Source organism: Homalodisca vitripennis, chromosome X (assembly GCF_021130785.1).
Source record: "Homalodisca vitripennis isolate AUS2020 chromosome X, UT_GWSS_2.1, whole genome shotgun sequence".
NCBI lineage: Eukaryota > Metazoa > Arthropoda > Insecta > Hemiptera > Cicadellidae > Homalodisca > Homalodisca vitripennis.
Window position 1 is genome coordinate 143,334,221 of NC_060215.1, and position 15,671 is coordinate 143,349,891.

At 34.2% G+C, this 15,671-nt stretch overlaps 1 protein-coding gene across 2 annotated transcripts in view; it reads left to right on the forward strand.

Moving 5' to 3' along the window:
• Window positions 1-15,671, forward strand: part of LOC124369961 (rabankyrin-5) — a 114,833-nt gene that overhangs the window by 58,630 nt on the left and 40,532 nt on the right. For both annotated transcript variants that reach the window (XM_046828189.1, XM_046828190.1), the window contains exons 7-11: window positions 1,697-1,862; window positions 4,128-4,332; window positions 5,280-5,493; window positions 9,071-9,184; window positions 10,646-10,862. In XM_046828189.1, the coding sequence (XP_046684145.1) occupies window positions 1,697-1,862; window positions 4,128-4,332; window positions 5,280-5,493; window positions 9,071-9,184; window positions 10,646-10,862 (916 nt within the window). The remainder of the gene's footprint in view (window positions 1-1,696; window positions 1,863-4,127; window positions 4,333-5,279; window positions 5,494-9,070; window positions 9,185-10,645; window positions 10,863-15,671) is intronic.

Genomic DNA, 15,671 nt, shown 5'->3' on the forward strand with positions numbered 1-15,671 from the left:
GTGTAAATTGTGGAGCGGCCTATATGTATCACAGTGTGAAAGAAAGGCTTTAGATTTTGTAACTGCAGAAATTTGACACATCGTGATAATAATTCCACACAATACATCAGACGAGCTAAAATCGTCTGTAATTTCTTTTTATTACTTGCATTACAATTTTAGCAAAATAAGTATTGAACCAAAATATTTGAATTGAAATGGCATCCGAGTACTTGTACTACCTATGTTAATATTACATAACCAAAGATTGACCAGCATAACATGAGCAACAAGTGCAGTGCTTGCTATTTTACAGTTACAAGCTACTGGTGAAATTTTAATATTTGGGGGGAAGGGAGCGTGCCTCCTTGAGGGGAGCCTCCTCATACTAATGTCCCTGCAACACGGGTGTGATGATGGCATTTGAATTCTTGAGGACTTATCGAGTGATATCTCAAACTTTATCTAGAGTAGTCAAAACCATCTAAGCAAATAACTTGGAATATCCTATCCAAAATGGCAGATGCGTTATTTAAAAGAAATAAGTATGGAGTCAGGAGTAACTTTTTAATAAACACTATAGTACTTCAAGATGTTCTGAGACAAAATTTAAAATGTCAAGAAAATCTGAGTATGACCAATAAAAAACAGCAGATAGTTTATCCGTAGTGTAAAACCCAAAATAGTGGCTGTACTAAAATAAAGCTGTAGTAGATACAGTTGACAGAAGTAGCTTTTATTTGAATTTTTAGTTTTGTCTCACCAATTTACAAACAACTGTATTGGAAAAATTTGCGTTATTCCTTTTCCTTTAGACACTTCTGGGGTACTAAATAGCTGATATTTTTGAAATTTAGTTTTCTGTAACGTTGGGGTTTTTACGTTCAAGCGAAAAGGTTTTCTTACTTGAAATATTTGAAATTTGCCTTGGGCAGCTACTATCACCCTTTTGGAGAGGAGTAAATAAACAATTTCAAGTGATATTATTGTAAATCTTTACTGGCTTTCGTTCAAAAACAGGGGTGGGAACAGAGGGCTTTTTGATAATTACGGATTTTGTTTTTGTTGGTTATATTCATTCTTTGTTCCATTTATGTAAATAATACAATTTTATTAAATTTGAGAGGTATTATTTTCAGAAATGATCTCATGAAGAATCTTACAAAATGATTTATTTCCAGATTTTTTAAGACACATGGCATGCAGAAATGAGAGATATAGTAGTTAAATGTATGTGTCTAACACCAAATGTTACTAAATTGAAAAAAAAAAATTTAAATGTAGCAAGTGATTAGGCTGGAGAACAGAGCACATCCAGACCTTAGTACTAATCAGTATATACTATTGCTATAGTGATGTATGTATGTATAGTTGACAACGATCCTGAACTGTGTCGACAATAATGGAGATCTTCCGTTGGATTTGGCCCTACAAGCTAGGGAAATGAGCATTGTAATGACTCTGCTGGAGAACGGAGCAGATCCTGACCTAAGTACTAATCAGTATATATACTACTATTATAGTGATGTATGTATTTATGTGTAGTTGACAACCATCCTGAACTGTATCGACAATAAGGGAGATCTTCCATTGGACTTGGCCTTACAAGCCAGGGAAATGAGCATTGCAATGACTCTACTGGAGAACGGAGCAGATCCTGACCTAAGTACTAATCAGTATATACTACTATTATAGTGATGTATGTATTTATGTGTAGTTGACAACCATCCTGAACTGTATCGACAATAAGGGAGATCTTCCATTGGACTTGGCCTTACAAGCCAGGGAAATGAGCATTGCAACGACTTTGCTGCAGAATGGAGCAGACCCTGACTGCCAAGATACTCACGGATATACCCTGCTTCATAAAGCAGTCAATAGAGGTATTTCTTCTTGTACAGTCATATCAGTTTATATTTTAGTTCATAACTTCTTTGGCAGTGTAAGTATTCACTTTATAAATAAACTTCCTGCTTGGTAAGAAGCAGCAAATTGAAGATCCTTACAACTGTCAATTGCTGCATTTGGTGTTTCAGCTCGCATAAATGGAGTGAGTCATTGGTCAAATAAATTCTGACCTCAAATATATTTCCACTTGGTCAGTCAAATATGATCTGGAACTCAACTTGAGAACATAGTCAGACCTTTATGTTGCCCCACATAATCTTATATGGACCCTTGCGGTTGTGCTCGATGGCAATGACTTGACTGTTTGTGATAACCGTGATCTTACGTTTTCTGACCATGTCACCCACGTTTCCCAACGTGCTCTTGGCAGGTTAAGGGGTCTGTAAAGATTCAGAACGTTGCTACCTGAGACTGCAAAGCTTCAGCTCGTGCTCTCGTTATTTATACAACAAAACAGTACAAACATATTATTTGTATGTTTAAGTTATTTAGATTAAGATATTGAAATTGTATAATGGATTTGCCGTTGGAAGTGAAAAATAAAAATAAAAAATAAATAAAATAAACATTAAAACAGTTCTTTGGTAATGTTATGCTGCCTACAGACACAGCGTATCAAGGTAGGACTGGATGATTTGAAAAGCAAGTGGAAAGTTAAAATATGCTGGCTAAATTAAGGCATTTTTATTTTTTCATGATTGGTCAAAAGGAGGTATGTGGCTGTTGGATACTTCTCAAGTCAATCGTACGTTTGAGCTTTGTTGAAGCTTCCAACATCTATGGTAGATTTAAGATTTTAACCAATGCGAAATGATTTTAGCATAGACAAATCAAGGAGACAATAGAAACATTAAACAAATTTACAGAACATGACCATTCAGGCTTCCTAAATTAGTGGAAGTTAGTGACAACAGAGTAGAACAGAAACTGCTTTTTTCTAACTTGATAATGTCATTCGGATTGTTGATGAAGCACTTCCTCAACTTTCCAGAAAGACTGGTTTTTACCTATTTGGCAGAATCAAAGCTGAGTGCTTAAAAAAGTGATGTTATATCGAGTCATGCCAATGGATTTGCATGAGTAGTACATCATTAACTACAAATTTTCAAGAACTTAGACAAGGGAATAATTTGTTGACAAGTCTAGTTTGCTTTCAAGTATTACAGTTGAAGTGTATGTGATTCTCTTATTGTAATTTATTTTTGTTTTTTGGAACTATTATTAATAGTCTGACTTAAAAGGAGTTTGAATATTAATAAAGGTAAGCCTGATAAAGTTCAAATTACAGAGTGAAAAAGACTAAAATAACCTGTGGAAACATTTTTGTAGTTTTGCTTATTGCATTATTTCTTTAGTTAACGAGGTAAAAACTTAAATTGATAGTACAAACAAATTGATATTACAAAATATTTTTAAAAGTGACAACTGAAATCATCAAAATTTTCAGCAAAGAATGGAAAATTATTAGTCTTAATAAGTATTTTGCGTTATCTAGACTTAGTGCCGTAACGTGCAGATTTCCAACATCAGATTTAGTATAACGGTAACTTGTATTTGTAACTGCTCTTGAAACATCAGCTGTGTTTTCTTTTCCCTCAGTTTGCAATTACTCAATTGTAATCAGAGTGCCATTCAACTGTACAAATTCATTATGTACATATTGAACACAATATGAATGTGTGATTAAGAACTAGCAGTAGTGAAATCACCTTTCATTTTATCCCAATAGCACAATATTAAACTAATAATACTTTTATGTCTTTATATTTTGTTGTAGAATTATATAATATGATGTCTCGTATGAAAGATAGATTAATACACATCAATTCCACTCTTTGGTGAAATGGATAGAGCAGGTGGCTGAGAGCTTTGTGGTTGGGCTAAAGGTTCAAATTATAGACTGAGCGTAATTTTGAATCATACCTTGAACATCTACTAAGAATTTTCCATCTCAAGCTCTACCGAATCTCTCCCTCATTGGAACTGTTATGGTCATTATATAGGCCTATTGCCCAGGGGGACCTGTAGAATATGTATAATGAGTATTAACCATTCTTTTTTTGGATAAAGGAAAAAAATGTACTTTCACCAAAACTATCATTCCACTTTCTGTCCTATAGCAATACTTTCTACAATTTGCATCTAGATGAAAGTTCAAATTAGAAAGAAGTAATGGCAGATGAACAGATATAGTACAAGTATTGTTTGTGCATAAGTTATAAACTTACTTTTTGTTCTAGGAGACAATCACTCTTCGAAATTCCTGTTGGAAAATGGAGCGTCAGTGTCCTTAGTGACTCCTGACAATGGAGACACGGCCTTACATCTAATCGCCTCATGTTCACCGGACACAACCCTGGAGGAGACCATCTCAGCTATGGCTGACATCGCTAGGCTTCTGTTAGATCGGGGTTTAAACCCTAATCTTCAAAACAAGTTGGGCTTGTAAGTCGTTCTACTTCCTTTACACTTTGTATGTTTATTTCATTAATTTCAATTAGTGTCTGCTGTGCTTATGACAAAATATGGCGTTCCCTTATCCTATTGTATTACGTGTGTTTGTTCCACCTCTTTATTAAAATAAATTAAATTTTAATGTTACAGAAATGTACTAAGAAAGAACATTTTTCTAATTGTTTCACTAAAATATTTTCTGCAGCCAGTGTTGTTCAAAGTTCTTCCGTTTTTTGTGTTACAAATAAAAATCTCTTATTTTTAGAAAACGAAGAGAATTGGGATCTTGTAGCATTCTGATCAAGTAGAACAGTAGTTGAATGTTGTACTTTATTAGAAATATCTTTCTCAAAGAATAATTTTTCTATGTTAACCCTTCGTAAGCAGTATTTATCTCTGATCATATTTTCCCTGTAACACGCTAAGCATCATAACTCGCAGTATCTGGTAACAACACATTGTATTCATTTTAATCCTGAATTCTGTGGGAATGCACGAAAGTGCTTCTTCGGTCTTCCATTATAATTTAGATGGAGTGCAATGAATAAGAACAGTAGTTGTCATCAGTCACAACATTAGTTTTTGTTGGCTTTGACTGCCTGGGCACGCAATCAACCTTCCGTCTCTACACTCGAAGCAGGTAAATTCACTCATGAAAGACAACAGCTGTACACGCATTGTTTATTTCCTAACCTAACAAAAAATGTGTTTTGATATATTATTTAAACTAATACGTTTGATAATTAAAATGAACTTTAAAAAATTATTTTATAAACAAAATGTAAATGATCACAATATTTAGTAGGATTTCAAAATTTATTATTTAGCGTACTACGGGTTAAAAATAATTTTAGTTATACATTTATCTTGAAAAATATTTTAAGGAGGAATGTTTCTGGATTGGATAAAAACATGAAAGAATTACAAACATTTTTCAGTACGGCTCTGCACCTTGCCGTAATGGCCAGAAACGAAGAGGTCTTTACCCTTCTACTATCAAAATCAAGCAAGCAGCTGATTGATATGAACATCCGCACACTGGATGGACATACCGCACTCTGGTTCGCCCTCATCCGGACCACCAGCTCAGAACTGTACAGCTGTAACAGCTTCGCTGCCCGCCTTGTGGAAAAGGGGGCCATTCCGAATCCGGTAAAGACAAAAATATCACTTATACTAATTGAGTATGCGTTTATACATTTACTGAAACTTGGAACTAACTGAACTTGAATTAAGCTAATATTGCAATAATAACAAAGATTATCTATAACCGTGCTTGTGCAGGTTCGAGAATGGTTCCAGGTCATAGTGGTTAAGACAGTTGATAGAAAACCATCGTTACTAACCTGTACTGACCTCTGGTAAAGTTATTTTACATTCGTGTGAGTCTTACTAGTTTTCTATCAATTGGCTGATCCTGACAATGTTTCTACTAATATAATTATGATAGAGCCTCCCCTGTCTGTCCCCCAGAGAGTTTGTTAGGGGATGGGAGAAATAGATGTTTACACTGTAAAAAGTCATCCTAAATTTATCATTATGATATTCAAATGTGTACTGTAAACTTAGGAAATAAAAATGATATGCAAATAGAACTTTTTATCTTAAAATTAGTACTCTCTAAGCTTACATTCTGAACTTGAAATGTTGGTGTTGCGTTCATTACTAGTTAGTAAAAGAAGCAGTCAATGAGAGAGGCTCAATACCCATATAACTTCTAGACTCAGACACGATTAGCAAACACAAAAATACCCTATCATTAATGACATTTATCACTTTCATTTGCTCAACTGAAGAGCCATTTTCTTTGTATAAATTTGTCTGTTTTGAAAAAAACTCTCTCTATCGTAGATGTTGCCATAGCTGTACAAACACTTTTCTGGCCTATTTAATTCTGTCAGCATGTTGATTGTATGTAAAATAGCCTCTTCAATCACGATACTACAACATAGTATAATTGTGCAGCTCTCAATAATAAGTGCAATCAATAAAAACAAATGAATGCATTGTAACTAAATGGGTATGAAATTAAGGAAACAACGTAAAACATATCTGAGTAAGTGGTTTTTTGAAAAACTGAATTGATGATATCATCACTGTCTTGTGCTATAAATAACCATCCAGCTGAGGAATAGCAAATTGTTTCATAGAACTTAATTGGTTTTCATAACATCTTGCACGTACATGTACTCATAGCACATTGATTGCACTCAGGTTCTTTGTCTGCACCTTCTTTTATATGGTGGCATAAGGTTTTGGAATACATTTCAGTCTTCTCTCTCCGACTCAACGGTTTGTGAAATTTGTCACCTACATTTGATCATGTTTGCAGTCTTGAGTTTGCTAATTGTATGTTTTATCAAACTTTATATTATTAGTATCATATAAAAGTGTACAAATATGTCAATGGAAAACCACTTTGCAGAATTATTAATTCATATATCAAATGTAGATAAACAGTAATATGTTAACAGTGACTATTGTTGTTTTCAAACAAGACATGTCATTCATTACGCACGATGCATGGGTGATAATGAAAGAAAAATTTCAAAAATATTATCGAACAATAAATATACAAGATAAGGTCCGTAAGTTTTCTGCCAAGGAAAGTTGGAAAGGTGATAAAAATTAAGTCTTGTTTTTAGTTACATTTTCCTTTACTATGCACACTTCAGGCAATGCTTAGGTAACATTTCCATTCCTGGAACAAAATACGTTTTCTTCCTTGTCTGCAAAATATTCTTCTACAGCTGCTTGGACCTCTTCATGTATGTTAAATCTCCTCCCATGAAGAACAGATTTCAACTGTGAAAATAGTAGAAGTCGCTGGCCAGGTCTGAGTTGTAGGGTGGATGAGCAAGTTTTTGGAACCCATAGCGACTATGGCAATTAATGCTGTACAGGTGCATTGTTGTGAAGAAGCCGGAAACCTCTGCTCAACTTTCTTCACCTTTTCTCTATGACGGCATTACACAGACTGTGACGTAGAGTTGCATAATACTCTGCATTCACTGTGGCGTTCCTTTCCTTGAAATCTATCAGCTACTGCTACACACTACTCTTTTTGAACAGCAGTAAGAATTTTTTGGCACTCATGTTGCACTCACCTTGCTTGTATGCAGATGTTCTTTGATGGCCTTCAAAACACTTTTTGTCTGAACCTTGCAGCTATTTTCTTTAGAATTCAAACACCATTCAGACGGTAGGCTTCCAAAACTTGATTGTTTCGGATTACTGCTTCCATGGGGAAAGTGGATCATCATACAGACTTCTCTCTCTGACATGAATATTTCTACTGATTCTTTTACAGTAATATATGAGGGGGTGAATTGCCCGTAGACACTATCCAAATGCTCTTTAATTTGGATAGTGCCCTATCCAAGGACTAGGGTCCTCTTTAGACAAGAATTTAATTAGCATATTGTTTTTTTTTATCTTAAAATTGTTTTATTTTACTAAACACATCATTGTGCATGGAGTTATAATTAGCCTATTTCCAAGATAACTTATTATTATTGGACATCACACATTTAAGACAGTATTTTTGTTATTAGATTTTGGCAAAATTCATACTTTTTCTCAAAAACTGTTCACACTACAACCTCTAGAGTGGTTTTATTTGATTTTTCAGGTGATTTTCCTTATAAATACACCTTATTTGAGTTAAAAAGTAAGAACAAAACATTTGAGAACCACTTAATTTCACCAGGTGAACTGAAAACAAAGCAGAATCTTTCGACAGTCATTACTCACTAATGGAGCGTTTCTGGACCTACCTTTATATAACATTTTTTCTTATTTTTAGCTCTACAATCATGGCTTAAAATATTTTACCATATTTCTGACTCACCCTGTATATGTATATATATATATATATATATATATATATATATATATATATATATATATATATATTGTATATACAGGGTGATTATGAAGTTCTAACTTGCTACATTTTCAAAAGTTTAAGTTAGAGAAATGAATTTCAAGGAGCGTTCCTGGACAAACTGGATACTATATTGTGGCGTATTTCAGATTTTCAAAAATTATCTTCCAGAGGGAGTGCCCCCAACTCAAAATTTTCAAATCAGAATCACTCTTTGTGATTCCTTTTCAGAGAAGATATGAAAAAAATATGAATTTCAGTGCAAACCCGAAAAGTCTGTTCATTGGTTTTCAAGATCAAAGCTAAACTATCAATATATTATTTAAAATCATAAATGCCATTAAAACATTTTGCAAAAAAACTTTGAGTGCAAAACATCGTTAGAAGCACTGTTAGATAAACATACAGAACTGTTATAATAACAACCCAAAGTTATATTTCATGCAATATTTTAAGTATCCGATAAGAAATCAAGAAACCACTTTTTCTATTATCTGGCTCGGTTTTTAAAATCAAACCAGCGAATCTATTGTATATTAATGGATGTTATAAAAAGAGCTAAATTAGAGTTCAGATTCTAAATCACTTAAACAATTTGATAAGTATTTATCAATTCATAGCAAAAACTTTTAAACTGTGTTTGCCCTATTTTTATCCCCTTCAAAACGCGTTCAACTTAGTCACGTGCGATCGGAGTATTCAACTGAACGTGTCAAACCCTCTGTCAGTAATCCCTTCCGTGCTTATCTTCTTAGTGCTCACACCAACCACATATAGAATTTGTTGAGTTCGTTTAACTAAAAGTCTGAACTAGTAGTGTACTAATAACAAGACCTGTTGCAGATATATCCTGGTAATGGCAACAGCTTGCTCCACCTGGTAGCTATGGAGGGCCTTGAGGACGCAGGACTATTTCTGTGCAACCACATACACAATATCGACCATATCAACCGGCAGGTAAATATACTGAACTTCAGACACTGACTTGCCAATTGTATAAAGGGTGTTTCTGAACCCTTTTTAACCCATTGTGGATCACTGACGAGCTGGGCTCGTCACGCAGCGCAGCGGCCGGGCCTAACGGCACGGTGACGAGCTCAGGTCGCAAAAGCGGTCTGCTTTTAAATTTCCCTCCAAATAGTTCTTTTAATGTCTGATAGATCGGGCGATCATCTTCACTTGTCTACTAAGAGTGTTTAACAAGGTCTACGTTTAGAGTTTTCTAAAGTTTTATAAATATCCTACAGATCGCAGTTGTATGTCGAAGTTGAAAAATCATTCATATGAGTTTACTCTCTGCTTTTTAGCGCTTCTGATTGGGTGTTTTCCTCAGTTGTTATTATAATACTTTTGAGGTTAGTAACACAACTAAACGACGCAGACGTACATGTTGGTGGGTTTAGTCTAGACAATGGCCCGGATGTTGCAATCGATTCGCCCGAGCCGCTTTATTTAGACTATGATTCAGACATCATCCCTGCCACGCCGTAACCTTGCTCGCGTGTTATCGTTCCTACATCACGGATACCTCAGCAGGCCCATGTTCCATCTAAACGAATACCTTCGCAGCTGAATTTTCTAGTATACAATAGCGAGCGATACGATGTGGCGCACCATTGCTGTTCGTGCGGCCGCTGACCGTGAATTAATTCGCGCCCGCTGGTGCCCGCGCGTCAAAACAATACGATCCGCAATGGGTTAAACTGCATATAAAAATATTCTGGAAGTTAAAATATATTTTTCATTAAAACTTTAGCACATAAATGCTACTTATGCAAACTATACAACATACAACCATATATTATTGTATTAATTTTAATACACAGTACTTAATTTGATGTAGTTTGTAATATTTAACCCAAATAAAATGAAATAAATGTGTAATATAAATATTTTAATTCCATACATTTGTAAAAATTGTTAGAATTTCACTAACTGAGTATTCATTGATATGTCCTATAACATTAGTGACGTTGCAACAAAGCAAATCTGATATACGTAATGTGACAAGACGTTACAAAACGAGTACAGTGTTCTGTTGCAATGAAAATGTCAACTGGAAGCACTCCAGAGATGTTGTGAAGTTGTTGAAACGGTTCCACATCTGGAACAATGTTGGAACTGTTGCAACAGTCCAGCACATTTATGTTGTAATGAAGTTTTGTTTGTTCATCCATTATTAAGGTCTTGGCAGAGGTATGCGACTAATTTTTAATTTTCCAGCACTTATAAATAGTACCTGAAATTGTAATTAAAGATTCAGTAATTGTTTACATAGTTTTTTTGCACAGCTACAGAAAAAGATTTTGTTCCGATGGCTGGGTAGACAGGCTTCTTCACGCAGCTGTCTCCCTGCGATAACCACTATACTCAATAGACATGCCCATCAGCACCAGCTAACTTGATGTCTGTTGGCAGGGTGAAACTGCACTTCACCTCGCTGCAGATAGAGATCTGGGCCGGTTGATAACTAAACTGCTAGAGTGTGGAGCCAATCCTAACATCCAAACACTCCCACCTGAGCATGTTGCTTTGTCCGACGGGACCGAGTGCAGAATCTATCGACAAAGCTGTATTCACAGGGCAATATCTCGTGGCAACTTGGGTGCAGTGAAAGCTTTATTGGAACACAAAGGTAATCTTTTTTGTTCACATTATAACAAACTGTTATGTACGATAAGGGTAGTAAGTAAGCAAAAATACCTCGGGTCTCTGATGCTATGTATGGGCTGCAAGCTATACTTCATTGAATAAAGCTATTAAATTAATTCTTGATCTGGCAAACTAGTTCGCCCATCTTTATCAAATTTGTGATAAGGAAATGATGTTAAAGTCATATTGTTTATAAGATGTTTGTGAATTGGGATTTTTCACAATTTCGATAGAGCACTATCCTTTAGTTTAGATATGGGAAATTTTATGAGGGAAACTGTATTCTTCAAGGCTATACTGAAGAAATTAACTTTTAGAATTTTTCTTTTATTTATGTCCAACACCAAAAATTCTTATTTGATAAATCTTTTTCTAATACAACTGTTTCCTTTAGTGAATTGAACAAGAAAATATACAGGGCCATTCAAAAGTTAGTGACCACTCGGGTAATTTCTAGACTGTTTGACCAGTTTAAATCAAACTTGAGGATCTTTGCGCCCCCAATATTCTTTGATACGCGTAAAAGTAAGTTAACCTACAAAGATCCCCAATTTTTTATTTCAATTGGTCAAACCATCTAGAAAGGACAGGGGTGGCTACTGAATTTTGGATGTCCCTGTAGAATAGTATTTACATTACTTCAATATAACAATGTTTACATGGTTTATGTGCAATATGGAATAAAAATATTGTTTCTATACGATACTCTAAATCCAATCTGTTGTGTTCTTAATGTATAATTTCTGTAATATTAAAAACCGGAAACTTTTTCTTTTTCTTCCTTATTAATTTATTGCTCAAAAATTTTAAATATTTAGTGAATAACTGGAAGTTTAGTTTAGTATACTTAATAGATCAAATAATTTAGTTGACACTTTTATATTTATTTTATTTTTACTTACATTTCATTTGTATTTATACTGATAAATCTCTTCATTATGTCAGTTATGTAGTCCACAATCCTGTTCCTTCATTGAATGTTTGTTGTAATTCTTTAAAATAAAATGACACAGCAAATTTATAAGTTTGTGTGAGTGGTGTATGAAAGGGGCTACTCGCAACAGTGTAGCAAGGCCAGACTATAATACAGGCCGTATTCGTGATACTGTGACGTCACAAGTCCTGTCTGACCGCTTCGCTTCATTCAATCGGAATAAGCAAACACTTGGCCTCATAATTGTTAATATGTTATAGTTTTGATTTATAATTACTAGAACATCCAGGACACAACACATATAAGACATAATTAAAATGTAAACAAGGTTAATTATACAACAAACAGAGTTTGTTGATGATAAGAAGAAATAACGGAAGATTCGCAAGCCTATAATCAATCAGCTGTGATAAATATATAGGAGTATAGTGTGACATAGCAACTCCGGCCTGTATTATAGTCTGACCTTGGTCATAACCTCTGTTGGCCACGTTTTGCAGCCTGCAAGGCCTTGCATGATGCATACTTTCTTTAGGCCTCTCAGATCCAAAAAGATCATGCAGAATATTATGGTCAAAATTTAAAGATCTTGGATTCTGAAAGCCTATTGCTTATTTCCAATTTTCATTACATCTAACACGTTCACCACTATCTTTCACAACTGCTGTTGTGTACGCTATCGGGTACGCACTGGGCTTTCGTAAAGTGCATCGTGCGCCCAATGGGGTACACGTTGCTTGACATTTCCTTATTGCGTTTTAATTGTTTGCCTGTCTTGGTGGTTTGTTAAATGGGATCACGTGCTTAAATAAATACCTTAGACTATCGTAAACCCCGTCGGTCGCACAATTGCTTAATTTTTTAAGTAAATTAATTTTGTAGGTACCCCTAGGGGTACATGGAGAAAACATAGTGGCCGTGAGTGAAGTTTTTGTGAACACGTTAATGCTATCACCAACTTCTCCGACTTCTTTTTCCTATTGATCTAGTTCAAAGCTATGCCTATGAAAGAGTATTCACATGCTCAAACTACTGCTGGATGTCAAAAGTAAATGTTAAATATTTATGACGTGACTGCTGAAGTTTGTAATCTACTCCAGCATACTCTAAACTTTTGCATGATACTCACTGCAATGATTTTTGGAATTACGATCACATAACACCGTATTTAAACCTATCTTAAAATTAAATGACCTTGAAACTTATCAATTTTGCACTTTTTGCATTCTCTTTTAAATACCAAGTGTCACATTACAACAATTTTCAATGTTTGACCATAATAAATGAACAAAGAACAAAGAGGGAAATGTTCTTATTGTTTATCTCAATTCATGGAACTACAATTAGCACATAATTTACAATCTCCACCTGTTGGTTCTAGAATGATCTTCCACCAAACATCAGAGCTGGTGGAAGATCATTCTTCATTATCGATAAACAAACTAGCTTCAGAGAAGAGGTAATGCTGCTAGCTGTAATTGTAGCAATGAGCAGCCTTGGAGTATGGTGCATGCGTTATTAGAATGCAACTTGGATGAAAGCAAGTGCGGCTCAAAACAGAAGTGGAAATATTTTTGTATTTAAATTAATTTGTTATAGTTGTTATTTGATGCTAACACTCAATTTACCTCTTGTTTATTAACCCTCTCCCGTATGAATTGTGCTGGGCTGTTCTGTTCCTAACGGTCGCTGTTTGTGGGACTCTCCGTGTGAGAATTGTAGAAGAAACGTTTTTTATTTGTATGTCAGTCATTGCTTTACCTCAAATTATGTTTTATACATGGCTTTAAAGCTTATAAAATGAGCTTTAATACTAACATATACACATTTGTTAACTTGTAGAAATTTATTTTATTTTGACAAACAAATTAGATTTGTTATATATAGCTAAATAATTAATAACTCCGTACACAGAAAGTTATTTATTAATAATCACTTACGTACTTAAAATAGCTTGTTCAAATACTTTCTTATTAGACAGATAAATAGTGTGTATAAAATAAGTCTTTTTGGTCCCATAATTAGACATTTATTCATTGAACTTGCAATGTTCACGTAATACCATGAAACAAACTAACATTTATCATGTAAAAACGAAAACTATAAAATAAAGGATAGTTGACATAAGATGCTGTTTATCGGAGAATCTAAATAGTACGCAGGCATCTGCTACGTAATAGCACAATACATAGAAATTACAGGAAATGTAACTGCGCAATACTAGCCTGTTTTGGCCACTAATACGAGCCAAAACTGTAAAAAGAGTGGGAGAGGGTTGTTCTGTGGATTTTTAAGAAAAGAAATGTTAAGTTTTAATGTAAATGCATTATCGAGGTTAAGTTCCAGCGGGAAAATTTTAGTCCTAAATTTATCACTCCGTCCTAAATAATACCTTTTAAATGTCATTTCATGTGTAACTCATTGAATTCATGTAAATAATTCAATGTCTTTGGCATTCACAAAATTATCAAGTGATCAACTTAAAATAATGCTTTAACGTACTGATTGGTTTCCATGGCTAAGCAGGAATTGTCTCACGTGTTTTACAGGGTCTCTTTGCAGCACAGTCAATGATTGGTTTGCTTGATTGTTTTGTTTCACAGTTCGGCACTTGAGTACATTTACCTCTCTCTTTTTCCTTCAGTATGCTTTCCTTTGTTTGTTGTTTCCTTTGTTTGTTTCTTTCCTTTGTTTGTTGAGTCATCATGTTTTGCTTGCGTTGTGTAATTTATTGCTTTCTTCAATCTCTGTCCTAACAATTTATATCAATATATCTCTATATCGCTGTACTATAGTGCATTAATTTTCTTTGTTTCATTTTGCCATCTAACAAACAGCCTAACTGATTTTCCTAACTGAAATCTTTAGATCTTTTCTCTATAAAATGAATAGCATTAGTTTGATGGAAATAGACTGTACCCTATATCTCATTGTTGAATAAAATATGTACTGATAACAAATTCCATATGTATGTCTGTGTGAAAGGTTTCCCTCTTCGTTAGTTATAACACCTTTACTAACTACAGTGGAACGTGAATGATTTGAACCATAAGGGACTGGTGAACAAATTCGAAATATCCATAAATTCTAATCAAACAAAAATATTACATGGAGATCATAAACCCTAGTTTAACTGGTACATTGCGATAATGATGGCTAAAAAATACATGGTTTTGAGTAGAAAGGGTAGGGGCTATCCCTATTGCTATACAAAATTTCAAAAGTTCAGTTTGCTTGTTATCTATTTTGTTTATAATCTGTTATCATCTTGTTATGACTCACCCAATACATTTTGAGTAGTAATTCTAAGATGTTCTGTCCACTACCTACAGAGTTTCTCAAGACTAACAATCAGTATTTTCCATTTCATTAAAACTCTGTTAGTAGCTAACAAAACATCCTACAATTAGTGTTCAAAATGTATTGTGTCAGTTGCAAATTGATGATTACAATAGTTTATTTTTTAACATCAACTAGTTTTATCTTTTATATAGTTTATCTGTGTATATAATTTATGTTAATAAGTAGTACTGGAAGTGCGATAGCCTCAAGTAAACTCTTAGGTGAGGTATAGATAACCAACTCTTCTTAATGGTGTTGCGAGAATGACAAAACTTTTGTAACAGAGAGCGTTTGTTGCAATACTCACTCTATTCTTCATGTAATAACAGAAATTGTTAAATAACAAAGATACACCATTACAACTTTACTTACAGTATATAACCAATTCATAAATGTGCATAGTATATACATTCATGATACCAACACTTTTGTAATGTTTTCCAAAAACTATAATAGTGTCTTTCTATACAATATTTAACATTACACTAAGTGTTTTTTGGTTTAAATTTTCTTTTT